Below are 17,139 nucleotides of genomic sequence, written 5' to 3'. Positions count from 1 at the left end.
CGACTGCATCTCGGACAGAGTCAGGAAATGTTCAAGGTTAGGAATTCTCATTCCAGCATGGGAAGGGAACGCATAAGCGTTTGGCTAGGATCAGAACAAAATGAAGGACGTGCAAGCAACTATTACCAGCACTACTTCCTGGGCAAGGCTATGGATGGGGGGTTTCTGTGCACGTTTACTAAATTCGGACATGGGTATCGTAAGAGAGGAAATCAATGGGTTCATCGAACATGTCCTGGCGGCTTCACGGCGCCTAGGAAACCCGAAAACACGACGCCAATTGTGGAGAGAGACAACGAATTTCCCTGCGGAGCGATTTAAGCCACACTGATCTTCATCTCTCTCACGAGTCGAATCCACCTTTAGGGGACAATGAACCAGCCATGATCCCCATCCTTCCACCCCCATCGCGCCATTGCTTCTTACACTACGTCGTGGCATCCTTGTGGCATTCTCCACCAGGCCAAGGGTCTCATCTAGGCGCGGCAGGCTAGTTCCGCCCTTGACCGAACCAGGCAGACTGAGACACTTCGAAGTAAAGCGCGAAGTAGGATCGCTCGCAGTACGTGCCTGTTTGGGACATTCGTTGTTCTAATGTATAAGCAGGCTCGACCTGCCACAGCCACAAACCAGCCAAGAAAAACCATTCCAGAGGCGCCAACGGGAAAACAAAAAAGACGAGGGAACCAACAAAAAGAGGCCCACAGAGCGCGTGTCAGGCAGGATGGAAGGATCCCTGGCTGTCAGACCCTACGCCGAACCCGGCTGGGATCGGTTGGCTGGGATCGGACTCCTTGCTTGGCTCGACCTTGGCAATCAAAAGGGTGTCGACGGAATCGTTCCATCTCAAAAGCGGCCTTAGGGCTGGTTCCTTCAACCAACCCAACCAACCAGGGAGGAGAGGAGTCAAGCCATCCGTCGGTTTGGGGTTAGTGGCGTGCGGCTGAGGGGAGACTGGGACATGGACCACATGGGCCAGGCACCAGCATTGACGCCTGTTCCGGACCAATCCTGGAAGGGAGAAGTCCTAGAAATTGGAGGGGATCAAGTTTGCTTCTTGTTGGCTTGGCAGTTCTTCCTTCGGCTCGTCTGAAGGGGGAGGCTCAGGATCCCTGAAGGATTGTAGACCTGGTTCTTTGCACCGCCTCAGACAAGGACTGAAGAAGCCTCACTGAGGTTCGATTCAGTTGATGAAACTGGGGCAGTTTGGTGGCTTTTTCTCCAAAGACCTGGTTTACTTTGAGGGAATCGTCTTGAAACAAACTTTAATATGAAATAAAATAAAACAAAATCTCCAAAAACTGCCAGCCCTAACAAAATATCGCCAAGAAGCCCGTGTTCAATGTTTAACGGCCCATAAGCAATGGAAGCCACAATTCCAAGATCGAGAGCTTGGTCCCTTTCTGAACTTCAACCCATCACTCAGACCAGGTCGCCAGAAAAATCAAGCTCCTCTACCGCGCCTTCTTTGGCCCAATCACTCTTGCATGAGCCACCATTTTCACGAGAGGGATAGTCTTGATGTTTTAGGGATGAATATATATATACCAAGGTACGCCAGAGACTGTTTGAGCAACATCGAACCACGCTGTCCTACAACATATCAAAATGTCAGTAGCGCCTTCGACGTCCATGGATCTGGTTTAGCTCCGTCCTACTGCCCCTTCAGTCTTTTTTATGATGGCGCGTTACATGGAAAGTGCCACGCTGTTCGATTCGTCCCTTTTTTCCAATTCTCGCGTGCCTCTTCAGCACTACACACAGGGATATGAACGAGACCCGGGGCGGTGATTTTTATGTCGTTCGAGGTTTCGTCGAACATCTTGTCCAATAACTCCCGGTTTACTGTGACGGGCTGTTGGTCGTTTTTCTTACCCAAATACTTGCATGTATTTACAGCCCTAAAAACAGGAAGAAATTGGGCGTTAGCGAGTTGGAAGACGGCCAGGCGCAGGAAAGTGTTCAAGGCAAAAAAAAAAAAAAAAAAAAAAAAAAAAAAAAGAGACAGGTCAAGTTTACCCTTCGAGCAATTCTGCTTGAGTGAGCCCTTTTGATCCCCCTTCACGCCGGAGCCTATCGTTCCCAGGGGGCGTGAGGAAGTAGTTATTGCTCCCCGGTGTCCAGCATAGTGGTGGTCCTCCCATGCAACGGTGATGCACAGAAGCAATTTGGAGTCTCAGATTCCCATTCAACAGCGGTTGTGACGAGGAAATATTGCCGGCCATCGATGCATCCTCCCGTCTCCTCGGCCGTGGAGCTAGTGATCCACTCGTACTCTCCCGTCCCCCGGGAACAGTCGCCGGCTTCGATGACCACGGGGCTCCTCTGCGCAAGGCTCCAGGCACTCGGGATCAGCCAAGCATACAGGAGTCGCATGTTGTTATTTTCCATCGTTTTCTTTGACCAGTCCTCTGCGCTGGACTCCTCCCCGGTGATGAACTTGCCGTCAGAGAGGAGATTGTCCAGCACGGGGAGGGCCTCCGCTCGACCGCTGAGCAAGTACAGAGAAAACTCGGAAACGCCATCCTTGAGTCCATCTTGCAAATAGTGTAAGCCAATTGAAATGATTGCCTTCCGGTCAATCTTTTTATCGCTGCAGGGTGACTATATCAGTGCCAAAAGTCAAACATGGAACGGAGCGTGGAGATTGTTCCCCCACGGCGATGGTGAAGAGGCTTACTTGCTCGGAATGTCCTTGATAAGACTACCACCCAATGCCAGTAAATTCCACATTAGATCTTTTTTGTTGCCTTCAGTCCCAAGAGCTGCTCATACCAAAGAATCGGGGTCAGTAAGTGTACTTTTGTGTGGAATAGACAGAGCTGGGAGAGGGAAGGTATCTCCAAATAGACTTACTCTTAAATACGCCAACACCTAGAAAAGTGAAGGCAATACCCAGAATGTCAATAAAGATATTCATATCATTTCTCTGCTCGGGTGGATCTGGTGAGAAGACCGCCATAAATTCATCGATATCTGTAATGAAGGATAGGGCAGCGCTCCCCACGCCGTCGTAGAAGGTAAGGAGGATCTAAGTAGTTCGATCCCATCAGCATTGCCTAGTCGATTAAAACTCAGTTTTGTTGAACGGACGCCACAGTTTTTCTCATCTTACCTCGTGGAGTTTCATGAAAGAGCTGATGATAAACATGGCAGCAGGGCCGCTCTCGATAGTCTGGAAGACGGTGCAGAGAGGAGTGCTACCAGAGCACCCATTGATACTCATTTCTTGGCAGTTGAAGTTTCGTGGACCGTTCAATTTTTTCGACACAAAGAGTGAAAATACTTCGCCGGATTCATTGCCCTTTTGCTTGCTCCACTCGGTCTTCACGAAACGCCAAGCGCAGTCGGTGGCAGCTTCATGCCATTGCCATTTCTTCGGAGAGGAGGCATTCCGTATTCCTTCGTTCAGGCAGTCGACACCCTCGAGCCACCTCCATTTGCATTCCTCACCTTCCGCCAACTGCTTCATCACGAAAGGGGTGATATACTCGTTCGGAGAAAACTCCTGCAAATCCACGGCCCAGTCTGTGATACCGCCGAAGTTGAGCGCTTGGTACGCGGACTTGCGTGCTTCCTTGTTGCTTCTGTTCATATATGCCACCCACTCGACGTCATCGTATACAAGGACGTTGGACTGGCTCTTGTGGTCGTAGAAGACCTGCACACCCTCTCTACGCCGGAGGCTAGAGGCGGCATCTTCTCCTTCAACCTTCCACGGGGTGCTAGTGCCGTCCTGGATAATCTGATTGATCTCTGCATCAGATAGATACCCTGGTGTACCGGTACAGAGCCCTTTTTTCGCGCCCGACTCAGGACCCATGTACTTGCATTCCGGGCCTGTGCAGCCTGGTTCGACCATGCGGAATGACCGTCCGTAGCTGGTCACCCCAACGATGATCTTGTTGGATGGGACTCCAGCTTTGGTGATCATCGATAGTGCGTTCTCGGTTTCCGTGTAATTGACATGGGAGAGCAGACAGTCTCCTGTCGGGCACGATATCTGGCCGTATTTCTTGCCCCAGTCCCACTGGCCGTGAAGATCGTATGTCATGTACACGATGTAATCCAGATATGTGGCCATTTCCGCAATAGGGAAGCCTTGGAGGTACCAAAACGATGCAGGTGTGGCGATGGCCAGCGTCTTGCCCGAAGGGAGCATACTCCGGATTAGCTTGAGCGTCTCCAGGTAGTTCTCTCCATCCGACGCGTCGGGGACAATTCCGTCGATGTCCTTTGCACCGGGGTACTCCCAATCAATGTCAAGGCCGTCAAGGTCATGCTGGATGATAAAGTCGACGACGTTTCTGGCGAACTGTTCGCGTCCGGTGCTTATAGCCCCGCGGAGAATGAAGGATCTGCCCCCTGAAGTGGAATCCGTCCAGCCGCCAAATGAAATGACTCGCTTGACGCCGGTCATCTGGACGAACTTGTCGAACTAGCCCTGTGTGGCGCTGATGTCCACTGTGTAGTCTCCCGGCGTGACGCGACCGAACGCATAATGGATGTGAGTGTAATGATCTTTCTTAATGTTGTCAACGTCCATCCATGGGCACGGACGCTCAGCGTTCCAGGCTTCGAAATACCCAATACTCATGAACTGAGCCGGTGGCGTGAGGCTGGTGAGAATGCCTGATCCGCAGTTGGAGATGCAATTGTCCGAGTTGGCGGCCGTAATGGGCTCTCCCTTGGGAGGCGTAGAGAAATCCGCCGTAGTTCCGCAAAATCCCCAACCATTGCAACAGGCATTGAGAGGGCATGGGTTGAGAGAAGCCAGGTCCGTTCCCTTGGGAGGCATTTCCGTACCGAGCTTCCGCGGCCCACACGCGACCTCGTCGTTTGGTACCGGGAGAGGAGGATCGCCGGGGCCAACGCAGATAAGAGTGTCCGGGAAGAGATGGTCGCAGTCGGCCCAGCCCCAGGTCGTCCCTTTATTGCATTCAATCAGCTTCTCGACGGTGGTGTCATACTCCTTCGCGATTTTCCAGCATTCGGAGACAGCCGTGAGCAAATGGGTTACACATGACCCGTCCGCGTTGGGCTTGGGAGAATGGTCGGGAAGATTTCCCGGGGTGCAGCAGACCCATTGCCCTTGTCCGAGTTTGGGTCCACAGAGATCGGGGCCGTTTCCGTTGAACTCCTCGAACTCGTCGAGGGTGCTATAAAAGAGCCGCGAAACGAAGTTGTCGACCGCCATGACTGGGGACTTCGAGAGAATTGCTAACGTTGACTATGCCCGTGAGACTCCTGGCCACAGGAAACAGGTTGAGCAGCCCTGCCTTTATATAGACCTCCATGATATCCACTGCCGAGACAGACTCACGGGCATCTTTGATCCTCAAGTGCGTGTTCGAGCGTCTCCTACGTCCCCAGCCTCCCTAGTGCGTGCTCGCATTCCCCCAACTTCACTGATATCCCATCCTATTCATCCCCGCTGCTTGGGGGCTGAGAATAACCTCCCTAAGATGTTTGCCTGCAAGTGTGTTGGTTCTTCGCAAGATCTTGCCCTATCACGTCCCGGCTGAACATTCGTTGTTAGTGGTGGAAATACGGATATATGGAGACAGCACTAGAGGTCTCCGTGTCGCGCGTTCGGTCCATGAACTGAGGCCCGGGTTCTGAGTCCAGAGACATCCACCACGCAAGAACTGCTAGGAATCTGCCTTGAGTATACACGCGCGTATATGGGTCAGGGTGGAGGCAGCCGGCATCAAGTTCTTGTCAATATCTCGTATGTAACATCTGAAACGGAGTACTGGTATTGAGGCCGCTCTTACTAGAAAGATATCATAGGAGATGAGCCTGGTGAAGTCTCTCAAGAGCATTCAGGGTCGGGATGTGGAAAATCCTTCGCTCCGAGCCCGCCCTTCATTTATTTCGCGAGACGCAGTTGGTGAGCCGGACGCATCACATCCATAAATATATTGTCTTTAAGATTAAACCCAGGCGTCAAGGCCTTGTGCGACAGACAAATGCACAAATGTGAATGGGGTAGACTGATCGATGGACCTTTTGTTCCATGTCAGAGCAACTCCCCCAAGGGTAGATCTGCCGCTTTCAGTTCTTCTGCTACTGCCACTTGGGTAATTGGGGTAGTATATAAACCCTTTATAATTGCCTTCTCTTGATTAGCCTAGGTCTCAAGAACGCGCTGAGGCGATTCCACCTTTATCTCCCGTCCTGCACTGTGGCTTCGCATAATATGGCTATATATCGCGGGCCGATTGACCAAGAGAATCTAAAGAAGGGGAGAGAGAGAGATCATGGCCATTTAATATAAATAGAAAAGGTGTTGGTTCCTCACTAGAAAATATGTGCACCCTAAGCTACTTGTTCCGGATGGCCCTCTGATGCTTCCTAGAAACGGCACAATTCAATGTCTACGTTGGTGCTTATTCCTGTTCCCACTCATTTCGCCGCCACCCCCCTCTCTTGGCTTATTGAGTCACTCTTTACCTACCTCTAAGGTCCCTTTGTCGCGTCTTCTTCCCGTCCATATCCGATGCGGTGGTCTTGGATCTCTATTCCGCTCTTGGCGGCCTGGTGTGCTGCCGGCGAACCCACCTATCCTGTTGATGTCGAAGTAGACATCATATTCCCCTGTCCAGGAGGGATGTACAAGAAAATATATCCGTTCCCTATCGTCTACGTTGTGCGAAATGCGGTAGCCGTATGGCCGTTCGGGTTTTCCTTCAGCTGGATGCTTATGGGCGAAGACCTCTTTGCTGGAGGATACCTACCTCTTAACGAGAGTCAAGAGCCGTCGCGACCCCAAACTAAGGGGAATCTGCCTGAAGACCAAGATCCTTTTTACGCCACAACCGCCGTCCATAATGTCGTCAACGCCACCCAGACGGACGCTGTTCAGTTCATCTGGAGCTTTGACATCTATGCAAACTGCACGATACCTCCATCAAACGCCAAACCTGATATCCTGGGTGCCGGGTATTACACCATCAAAAATTCCTTTTCTTTCAATCTTTCCGACGATGGTGAACTGCCGGACTTCTCGGTCGGAGATCAGTGTCCGGAGGCGCTGCATGCGGCTCGCCTATCAACCGTCAGCGACGATGGAGGCTGCGTGATGGTGGAGGACGAAGACGTCGAGCCTGACCCTTGCTAGATTAAGCCGAAGGAGGACTTGGGGGCCATGGTGGCGGAGAAGATGCTCAGTGTGATCGGGTGCGATAAGGGAAGACAATGGCCCGATGAGAATCTGAAAGAGAAATGCGATCCCGACGAGAGGAGCGGGGAAAGCGTGGCAGGCCGTGGGAGATGGAGCATTGCGGGTGCTGCGGCTGCCTTTATAATTGAGTCCTATTACCTGCTCTCATGATCTACCTTCCTAGCTGCCCTGAGTGATGGATTCCAGTCTAGAAAGGAATCATGTCCTCGATGTCTCGATCTTGGGACTGCGGCACTCGTTAGCTTTCTCGACCTCTCTAGTATCCAGCTTAATTTTTGAAATAATATCATAACTATTAATAAGGTCCATACTCACTCATTATTAATTCTAACCCGAAAACTGCGTTGTATTTTATTAGAAGAAGTTAATAGAAGTATGTTGAGATATCGTCCATGTCAGGAGTCTTCATGGAGAGGACTCGGAGCTGTGATTTGAGGAATTATGGCCCCGACAGCGAAAGCCAATATCCTCAAGCTAAAGTCTCGTTCACACTTACACCTTTCCTCCCCGGACTACTCTCCTAGATCGGTCTAGGACTGTACATCTCACCTTTCAGTTGTGGACGGAGTACAGCATATCCAAGTTAGCAATTGGCTAATATGTTCACGTCGGAAAAGAAAACGAAGGTCATGATCACTGTAAACTCAGGCGGCCCTCAAATCTTAGGTTCTGTCCCACAGCATCAACATCTGCAACTGTTATTCTTCCTTTCTCCGCCTTTAAACTATCCTTGCCATGTGGTGTGGTGCCTATGGAATCCAACATCGATTTCAAGGGAAAGAAACGGAAAAAAAAACGAAGCGAAAAATAAAAATCTATGATCCCATTTGGTTGTTGACCTTCGTACCTGGATGTTCCCCTATCCAAGGTCCGGATTAAGACGAGAGAAAAATAAGAAGGAAATGGAGCCCGAAGTGGTTTGTTGGATATAAGAAAACCAAGTCCTCCCCCATGTTTGACCACTAAGATAAGAAAGCTTTGTACAGATGATCCGACAGAGCAGAAGAACAGACCCCTTCCCGACGAGCAAGCCTCCCCGGGTGTCAGACTCGGAAGGAGGCGATTAATCGATCGTCTCAGGGGGTCTTTCTCGCCCCTGAACGCCGTTGGAGAGAAAATTTTGAACGGTCTCCAAGGCCTATTGAATGCAAATTCTCGGTGCTGCTGATTTAGAGACCGGCTTCCTTGGCGGCGAGGTAAACCTTGGTGCTGTCGAAGTTGATGACGTTGCCGTTGCGGTCAGTCATGGCGGGCTGGTTGACAGCGGGGCCGCTCACGATGGCGTTGGGGTTGGTGGGAGGTTGCTGCCTGGCGCGGATGGCTAGACGATGGAACACCACGTTAGTTCTTTTGTATTCCTTCTTCTTCGTTTTTTCCCCACTTCCTACATCTCCATCAGGTTTCTTGGGACTTGAGTTTCGTACCGGCCTTGGGAGCAGAGAGGGGGTTGGCCAGCGCGACGGCGGCAAAGGCAACAACGGCGAAGACGGAGAGCTGCATTTTGGCGGATTTTTCTTTTCTTTGTTTTCCTCGAAGAAGAAGATGTTGGATTATGAGCGAAAGGAGTGGTAAAGGGTCGGCCGGCGACAAACGAGAGAATAAAAGTTGACGAAAAAAAATGAAGTTGACAAGAGCTCGACGAGATGAAGAGAATGTGAAGAGAAGAAGAGGAAGGGGAGGAGGGAGATCAGGAGGAACGGGATTATGAGGAGCGGGATAGGTATATGTAGAGCGGATGGAAGATATGGGCTTCTCGGAACAGGATTGACATCTGCCAAGGGGATCCGAGGAAGATCAGGCAAAACACTGCAGGGGAAGCGATGTTCTGTCACCCTCCAAGTGCTATTACAGATCTCCACAAGAGGCCCGCTCGGTCAGTTACAAGCTTTTCTAGTTCTGCACTGGTAGCCTCGATACTTGGCGGTTATCATCTTGAGACAATCCCCAGCATCAGCAACGAGGCGTTGCATGGATGAGTGGGAGAGGGGTGTGAGCCGTCTCCACTGACAATTGCCAAAGAGAGCGAGAATCAGGGGGATGTTTCTACTAGGTTGACGGGCACTTGGAGCCTACGAAGTGCAGTAAAAATGGTCTGCACTCGTCTCTCTTCTACAATGTGTGATATTAGGGAGTTGATATTGAGGCAATCCCAGCCTGTGTCTGCTTCGGATGTGGTCCTGCAACATTAGCAGGGTTGTCGTTCTGGAGAAGCGCTGACAGGGGTGCGGGAAAAAAGCTTAGCACAAATAAAGCTCGTTCCCCTGCTTTCGCTGCTCCTCTTGAGCCTGCTCAGGGATGAGCGTAACAGCTTTAAACTCCTGGAGACCAGCCCGAAGCGGAGCGAGGACAAAGGCGTTGTCGTGTAAGTGGAGACTGAGAGGAGACGTAAGAATCTTGGACACTGAAGCCCATGTACTCTGTCGCAGTAACAAAGTGAAGGGATACAAAAGCCCCTGCGGTTAAGTGCACTGGGCGTGGGATTCCGGAGCCAGGTTCGCTGAAACGAGCGTGGAGTCGACGAGGGGTGAAGGGGCGCGGGAGTGTTACAGCCAGCGCACATCAAACACCCGAGTCTCTCGCTTCATGCCCTTCCGGTAGCATCTCGATGACTGAAGCGCCCCCCAAATCTAGGCCAGATCCCTGAATTCGTAATCCTTTCTGGAGTAGGCGCCGAGGATGGGGATTCACGTGCACCTGGTTGGAATTCCATTTGTTTTGTTGCTGGGTTGGAATTGACGAAAATAGAATCAAGCTAGAATTGGGACGTCTCAGGCCCGGTCTGTGCATGAGATCTGATACATGCAATGCCAAGACCGATCCTGCTTAGGTCAGCCAATTGACCTCATCACTCCAATCCATTCATTGTGACTGCAACAGCCCCGAATACCGCCTAATATGGATACATGGAGTCTTTTGCATCAATTGATGCTCTTCATGACGAATATCCCGCTTTAGCGGATAACATATTCGTAATGGGATGAAGTAGAAGGGCTCAGGAGAGAAGATGAACTTGTGAGAATGTCAGAACGACACAATCATCATCAAGATGATCTGAAATCGAACGCACTAACCCAACGTGCTTTCACCCCTATTTCGGTTTCCTCGGAATGATTTCAGACGCTGATGCAAACGCCACGCCTATGCTCAATAGCTCGATACCACTCTGTAGGACTCCGTACGTCAGAGACACCGTCATCCCCAGTGCCACCCAGGGAAGTCTCAAGACGAAGGGTTCTAGAGGCTCTAGGTCCTCTGGTCCCTATCTAAGCAGCCTCTTATTCTAAGTGGGGCCTAACCCGAGAGATGGCCTACTCTTTTGAGCCCTTGGCAGTGCTTCGGGACTTGAGAGGTGGATGCTTCCAGGTTTCTGCTGAGCATTTGCCTAGAGAGGAAGGACATGGAGCCCACAGGGGTACGCGAGTCAAACTCTATAGCCTCCAGATGCCTGTAGTCAATCTTGGGGGCCTTGGCTCCAAAGTCAGGCTAGTTGCTCTGCAGATGCACAAGAATTTATCCTAGGAAAAAGAATCCATTGGTTTCGTCATGTTGGCGGGTCTTAGAGTAACCAAGCCAGATAATCTACAAACATATACTTCATATACGAGAGAAACGGGAACCTTGGAAGAGCATCTGATTCCAAGTGCCACGCTTCCCAACCGATCTCCCCATGCAGGCATCCACAGCCCGTCATGTCGAACAGCGTTAGCTCACATGCAAGCGACCGTAAAAAGATGCATATATCCCGCTCATGTGGCCCTAAAATTTGTCTGCCGAGCCACCAAAGTCCAAGATAACATCAAACCAGGCGGCATCTTGAACTCCGGTGCTCATCACTAGTTTAATTCATTGGCGCTCCGGAGCCAGTTGTCATCACCTGACTTACAATGACCCCCCCGCCCCCCCAAAACCAATTTGGGCTCAGTCCCCACGCTAGGGCAGCTGACAATTGACGACAGCCCACGTCCATCACAGCCCCAACTTTGACCCCTCTATCAATTTAGTGGAGTTATTTTGGCTTACTTCGTACTCCATTCCAATGCGAGCTCTCTGCCCCTCACTCCTTCCGCCCCATCTTTCGCTGCTGTATCTTGTAATCCGCCCTGCCTGAAAGCTCGGATCTCCGGTGCTTCCCTGAGCTTCACTCATTTTCCCCGCTGCAAACAACCTTTTGAGGGGTGAACAGAAACCCTTGGAAACAGGCCCAACGCTTCCACTTGCCTAACGTTCACCCACTGTCTTTCTTTCCCCTCTTTGCGTTGTTTTCTTACTAGGCTGAAAAGCAACTCCAAAATAAGGGTCCTGCCCGCTTCCGCTTCCGCTTTCTCCTCTTGGCATCTCCCCGTTCAGTATCCCCAAACACCACTGCTCCTGAGAAAGATCATAAATAAAAAAAATCGAAATAAAATAAAAAGAAGAAAAAGTGAGAGTCATGGCGACGCTCGCACACTGCCTCTACTCCTTCGAGGCCCTCTCCGCCCACCTCGAACGCCGCGAACCCATGGACCTAGCCGACATCCAAAAGACCTGGAAAGCCTACCTCAAAGCCTCCGCCTCCACCCCCACAACCCTGACCAAGGCCCTCCCGGCCCTCCAGCGCCTCGCCTCGGCAGCTTCTTCGTCCAGCGGCACTTCCACGCCGGACTCTACCTCCACTCTCTCTCTGGCGACCAACACGGCGGCCACGTCCGTGACCTCCTTCACCGAGGACGAAGATGACGACGACGATGACTCGGGGATTCGGGAGTCTCCGCTCTTCGTGACCTGGAACACCGTTTCCCAGAGGGATGGCTACAGGTCGCTCCGCGGCTGCATCGGCACCTTCGAGGACCAGGAGCTCGAGGACGGGATCGCCAGCTACGCGCTTACTTCGGCGCTGCACGATACGCGGTTCAGTCCCGTGCGGCCGTCTGAGCTGCCGAGCCTGGAGGTGTCGGTGACGTTGTTGACGGATTTTGAGGATTGCGATGATGCGATGGATTGGACGCTCGGCGTCCACGGTATCAGGATCAGTTTTGTGTATCATGGGAGGAGGTACGGGGCTACCTATTTGCCGGATGTAGCGACGGAGCAAGGGTGGACGAAGGAGGAGACTATTGTGAGTTTGATGAGGAAGGCGGGGTGGATGGGGAGGAAGGATAAGTGGCAGGAGATTGAGTTGGATACGGTTCGGTATCAGGGGAAGAAGGAGAGTTTGGAGTATGGGGAGTATAAGAAATGGAAGGATTGGGTTGAGAAGAATAAGGTTGAGTGAGCTCTGTTTGAGCTCTGTTTGAGCTGAATGCCGGGTTTGAGAGAGGAGGGATGGCGTGGGACGGGTGGATTATTGGGATATCCTTCTGTCTGGCGGCTTCATGCCACGATTTCTCTCCTCTCCTCCTTTTTTTCCTCTGCCTTTTTACCTCTGCTCTTTTTTTTTTTCTTTTTTTTCTTTTCTTCTTCTTCTGCTTCTTTCTGCTATTGTTTCGAGGGTCATAATGCCGGTATCGGGAATGGGATTGGGACGGGAAGTCATAGGAGTTGGCACGGAATAGATTTTAATTAAGAACCACTCAACCGTAACTCTCGCGGCTCAGAAACGCTCCTACATTGACCCAGCGCTTAATGTTGTTTGGCAATTTGTTTAATTTAAATACCCGAGACCCTATAACGAAAATGATATTATATGTAACTACGCTTCCACGACAGCCTCGTCCTTCTCTTTCTTTGCCCTCTTCTCCTGCCTTTCCTTCTTTGCCTTCGCGTACTTGTTCTCTCTCCTTTCCTTCTTCTTCCCCTGTTCAACGCCATCTGTACCATTGACCGACTTTTCCTCCACTACCTCCCGTGTAACCCCCTTCACGTCATTCCCATCACCACTTTTCCGCTCTCTCTTCTGCTCTCTCCCATTCAGGGTAAACTCCTCCTTCCCTTGCATCTTCTCCCGTTCCGCCCTTCGAGCTATCCTCCTAGCAATATACGGATTAGCCGGAACAGCACTCCCAGCCGATGCACCGTTCTTCCCCCTCGGTCCGCCGTTCTGACTACGGAACCTCCTATCTCTTTTCACTGGCGCCGCAGCAAAAGCCTGCTCGGCTCCATCCCCAATCTCTTTAGCCCATTTCGCCCAATCGCCCCGACCCCTCTTCCAGACATCCCCCTTCCACGTCCGCCACACGCTCCTCCCCATCCATGAATCGCGAAGCGTCTGCTCGTTCTCGGCAAGCTTCACCATGATAGCCTCCTTGAGGTGGAACGGAGCCGAGCGCTCCTTACCCCTCGAGGGAAGCGAGATGATTTCGTTGATGACGTTGTGGCCGGACTGCGAGGTCGCGAGGTCCGCTGCGTGGGGGAGGAGGGAGGCGACGAGGGATTTGTGAAAGTTGAAGATGGTAGGGGCGGCCGGTTGGGAGAGGGCGGTCGTGAGGACGCTCATGGTGGCCATGGAGCCCGTGGCAAGCTTGAGGAGTTCCTCCGACGTCAGGCCAAGGAGGGAGGTTTGCGCGGCGGCGGCGGCGGAACCACCGGTGGTGAGCATGGTGGAGATGAGCTGGGCGCCGTGGTTTACGACGGCTTGCTGGCTTCGGGCAAGGTGCTGAGGCATGTTCTTCTTGTCTTCGGCGTCGCCACCGTTACCTCGGAGTTGGCAAAAGCGCGGGACGAGACTCTTCGCGTCGCCGTCGCAGGCCTCAACGAGGGCATTCGTCAGTTTTGTGATTTCTTCGGGTGCCTCACGGACCGAGCAGCGCTCAAAGAGGGTCTTGATGACGTTGAACCTCCCCTTGTCGATGAGGGTCGGTATCACGGGGATGATCTCACCGACACACGCGATGAGCTCGTCCCTACCCAACCGGTTGAGGACCTTGATGGCGGGATAGGAGGCGATTTCGTTGCGGACGTAGCTCTGGATTCGCTGCGCGAAGAAATTCTGATAAATGGCCTTGAAGATCTTGCTAGGTGCGTGGACGATCAAAGTCTCCAGTAGCCTAGAACCTATTTGATCATAGATTAGGCTCGTGATGAACTCGGATGCTTTGGAAGATTCGTCCTTGAGGGAGTCCGGCGCGCCGGGGAGCAGTCGGTCGAGAAGCGTCCCTCCAGAGGCTGCCTTTTCGTCTTTAGATTTGGACTTGACGTTGAACGAAATGTCGAGCTCGAGTAGAAGTTGAAGGAGAGGGTTTCCCGTGGGGTGGGTGACGAGGACTCGAAGACTGGAGCTATCCATTGACATGATGGTGTCGGAGATGATCTTTTGGGTGGCCATGGCGAACGACTCCGGAACAGCCCGCAATTGCTGCCCGGCGTCATCAGCGGTGGACGGCGCCGCACCAGGGACCGATATGCGCTCCTTCTTCTTGCTCTTCAGCAACGCGGTGGTCGACGCATCCTCCAACGGCCGTCCTGAAAGGATTAATAGGAGCGCTCGCAGAGTATGCGATGCGTAGGTCTGAGTAAGGAGGAAAGTAAGGTCCCCCTCGAGTTCGTCAAGCGTCAACAGGAACAAATGCTCCATAGATGACTCCGCTTTCTGCTGCTCCTCACCCTCAGCGCTCTTTTTCCCCTGGACATCAATTACGAACCCCTTAAATTCCTCGCCAACGACCGGCGCCGACTGCAAGAAGAGCATCTCGCAGCAGTGGCTAGCAAAGCGATGCTGCACCAACGACAGGAAATTCCCCGCAAACGCCTCGAAGAGGTGCTTCTTCTGCGCCTTGTTCGAAAGAAGAATCAGCTTCTCCATCAACCGCGAGCAACCTTGGCTGCAGGCGAGCTTCAACTCCTTGCCCTCAGCCTCCTTGAACACGTTCTCGACGAAGACGTCCCTCTCCTCAGGCGTGGGGAAGGTGTTCAGCTCGAGGACCTCGGCGGCGCCGCGGAAGTATTCTTGCTCCTCGTCGGAGAGGAGACCGAAGAATTGAGTTTCGCCGGCACCTTCGTTTTGCTGCTGGGCGTCGCCGTCATAGTTGTAGCCTCCCTCTCCTCCTTGTTCTTCTTCTCCTGCTTCATCTTGACCGACGCGTTGTCTCTTGGTCGATTGCTCTGCTTCGTCTTCTTGTTTTCGCTTGCGGCTTTCGCGAAGCGCTTTTCTTTTGCTTCTAGGGTTCGGCATTTTGGGTTGGGGTTGGGTGTCGTGGAGGAGTTAGGTGACGCACGAGTGGTGGTTGGCTTGTCGTCAAAATCTGGGCACCAGGAATTTGTCGTCGCCTCTTTTTTTTTTCCCCAAACTGTTTTTTTTTTGTCGGAAAATTGCTTATCTTATCAGGACGTGGGGCAGCGAAATAGTCGGACCGACAGACAGTTGTCAATTTTGTGGCAGCTGTCAGGAGCTACCCCTCCATCAATGTACCAAGTACCTCAGGACCTTCAAAGCTGGTCTCGACCATGGTGGGGCAGTTTGAGGGTTTTCATCAGGAAGGATCGAATGCGATTCGGACGAACAACGTTTCTCTCTTCGCATCTCGCATTTTATATCTTAGCTGGATACGCTTCTAGGCCAATTCATCGTCGGGAAACTGGGCTATCGCAGATTTCTCTTTGGCAATTGAATCAATCATTTCCAAAACCATTGAGCGGTGCCCTTACTTCAGGTCTTTTTTTTTTCTCACCTCATCACTGCCCCGCAGTACCTCTCACCCAAGTCTCGCGAAAGCTCACACTCACCTGTTTCCGCTTTCCAGGCTGAACAAAAATCTCACAAATCCACCGTCAGGATGACCGACCAGAAGCAATCGCCGTGCCGAATCCTCGTGATGGCCTCCGGCAATGGCTCCAACTTTCAGGCTTTGATCAATGCAGTCGCGTCTGGTGTAATCCCTAACAGCAAGATTGTCCGTCTTATTGTAAACCGCTCAAAGGCATATGCTACGACGAGGGCGGACCAGGCTGGTATTTATATAAGCCACCTCTTCTTCCACCACATTAAGCAAAGAACCTCCATCTAATTCTTAATTTCTATAGGCATTCCCTGGGAATACTTCAACCTGATTAGCAACGGGTTTCTGCCCAAGGGAGAGAAGGATGAGGCCAAGGTAGCTGAGGCGCGTGCGAAGTACGACGCCGCATTGGCAACAAAGGTGCTAGAGCTCGAGGAGAGGCCAGAGCTCATCGTTCTCGCTGGGTGGATGCACGTCTTCTCAGCTCCCTTCCTAGAGCCGGTAGAAAAGCTTGGTTTGAAAGTAATTAATTTACACCCAGCGTTACCAGGTATGTAAAACCATCCCCGTCGTATCACTCCACGGAATGAGCTGCTAACAGCCCCCAAAAACAGGTGCGTATGATGGAGCGGGGGCGATAGAGCGCGCCTTCAGCGACTTCAAGGCCGGAAAGGCCACTCGCACTGGTATCATGGTGCATTACGTTATCCTCAAGGTTGACAGGGGAGACCCGATTATGGTGCAAGAAATCGAGTGGAAGGGAGAGGACCTCCCCCAGCTGGAGGAGAGGATACACTCTTATGAGCACGAATTGATTGTGAAGGCCACAGCAAAAGTTGTTGGAGAGATTCTGGAGGCGCGCGGGCAATGAAGAGCGACTTCGTCCTGTGAGCGAACTCACACAGATGTGTTTGCCAGCCCTCAGACTCGCAGGCGCTTGAATCAGACTCCCCAAGGTCAATGGGGCTCATTAAGCGATGGGATGCTTGTCTGGTTAGTGAGTATCGAAGAGTCTACAAGCCGATGCAGTTCAAAGAGCACAAAAAAAAGATGGTGAATGGGAGCTGGCCGACGGCGAGAATTGTAAATGGGACAATCTTCTGACATACAATCGAATGAATTTCAGAAAACAAAAAGAGGGACGTCGATCGAGTTGTCTCTCCGGCCAATATTTAGGTCAATAGTTACAGCCAGAGCTGAATTGATATGTATTTTCTATTCGCTTTGATATCGCGAGTCTGGGTCTTATAAAACCGAGTACGAAGTATCAATTATGTTTTGTTTGTAGTTAACATTTGACGAAGAGGAAGATGAATGCAAACG

The 17,139-nt window shown here is 51.8% G+C and overlaps 3 protein-coding genes and 4 pseudogenes across 3 annotated transcripts; 3 read left to right on the top strand and 4 right to left on the bottom strand.

Annotated features, from left to right (window-relative positions):
• Positions 1-2,103: 2,103 nt before the first annotated feature.
• SAPIO_CDS4454 (uncharacterized protein) lies at positions 2,104-4,420 on the bottom strand (the record flags this gene model as incomplete). Its single annotated transcript, XM_016786996.1, has 4 exons — positions 2,104-2,593; positions 2,681-2,765; positions 2,857-3,031; positions 3,116-4,420. 4 exons carry the CDS (start codon positions 4,418-4,420, stop codon positions 2,104-2,106), a joined length of 2,055 nt encoding a protein of 684 aa, XP_016643341.1.
• An 18-nt stretch (positions 4,421-4,438) lies between these two features.
• On the bottom strand, positions 4,439-5,197 carry SAPIO_CDS4453 (annotated as a pseudogene; the record flags this gene model as incomplete).
• A 1,305-nt stretch (positions 5,198-6,502) lies between these two features.
• Positions 6,503-7,123, top strand: SAPIO_CDS4452 (annotated as a pseudogene; the record flags this gene model as incomplete).
• Positions 7,124-8,355: 1,232 nt separating this feature from the next.
• On the bottom strand, positions 8,356-8,686 carry SAPIO_CDS4451 (uncharacterized protein; the record flags this gene model as incomplete). Its single annotated transcript, XM_016786995.1, has 2 exons — positions 8,356-8,507; positions 8,611-8,686. The coding sequence occupies 2 exons, from the start codon at positions 8,684-8,686 to the stop codon at positions 8,356-8,358; spliced, it is 228 nt and encodes a 75-aa protein (XP_016643340.1).
• Positions 8,687-11,615: 2,929 nt separating this feature from the next.
• Positions 11,616-12,437, top strand: SAPIO_CDS4450 (annotated as a pseudogene; the record flags this gene model as incomplete).
• A 417-nt stretch (positions 12,438-12,854) lies between these two features.
• On the bottom strand, positions 12,855-15,272 carry SAPIO_CDS4449 (annotated as a pseudogene; the record flags this gene model as incomplete).
• A 601-nt stretch (positions 15,273-15,873) lies between these two features.
• Positions 15,874-16,687, top strand: SAPIO_CDS4448 (putative phosphoribosylglycinamide formyltransferase protein; the record flags this gene model as incomplete). The annotated part of the gene is made up of 3 exons (XM_016786994.1): positions 15,874-16,048; positions 16,121-16,366; positions 16,431-16,687. 3 exons carry the CDS (start codon positions 15,874-15,876, stop codon positions 16,685-16,687), a joined length of 678 nt encoding a protein of 225 aa, XP_016643339.1.
• Positions 16,688-17,139: the final 452 nt, after the last annotated feature.

The sequence above is a fragment of the Scedosporium apiospermum genome (assembly GCF_000732125.1).
Source record: "Scedosporium apiospermum strain IHEM 14462 chromosome Unknown SEQ_SAPIO_0092, whole genome shotgun sequence".
NCBI classification, from domain to species: domain Eukaryota; kingdom Fungi; phylum Ascomycota; class Sordariomycetes; order Microascales; family Microascaceae; genus Scedosporium; species Scedosporium apiospermum.
This window is presented reverse-complemented; position numbering and strand designations above follow the sequence as displayed.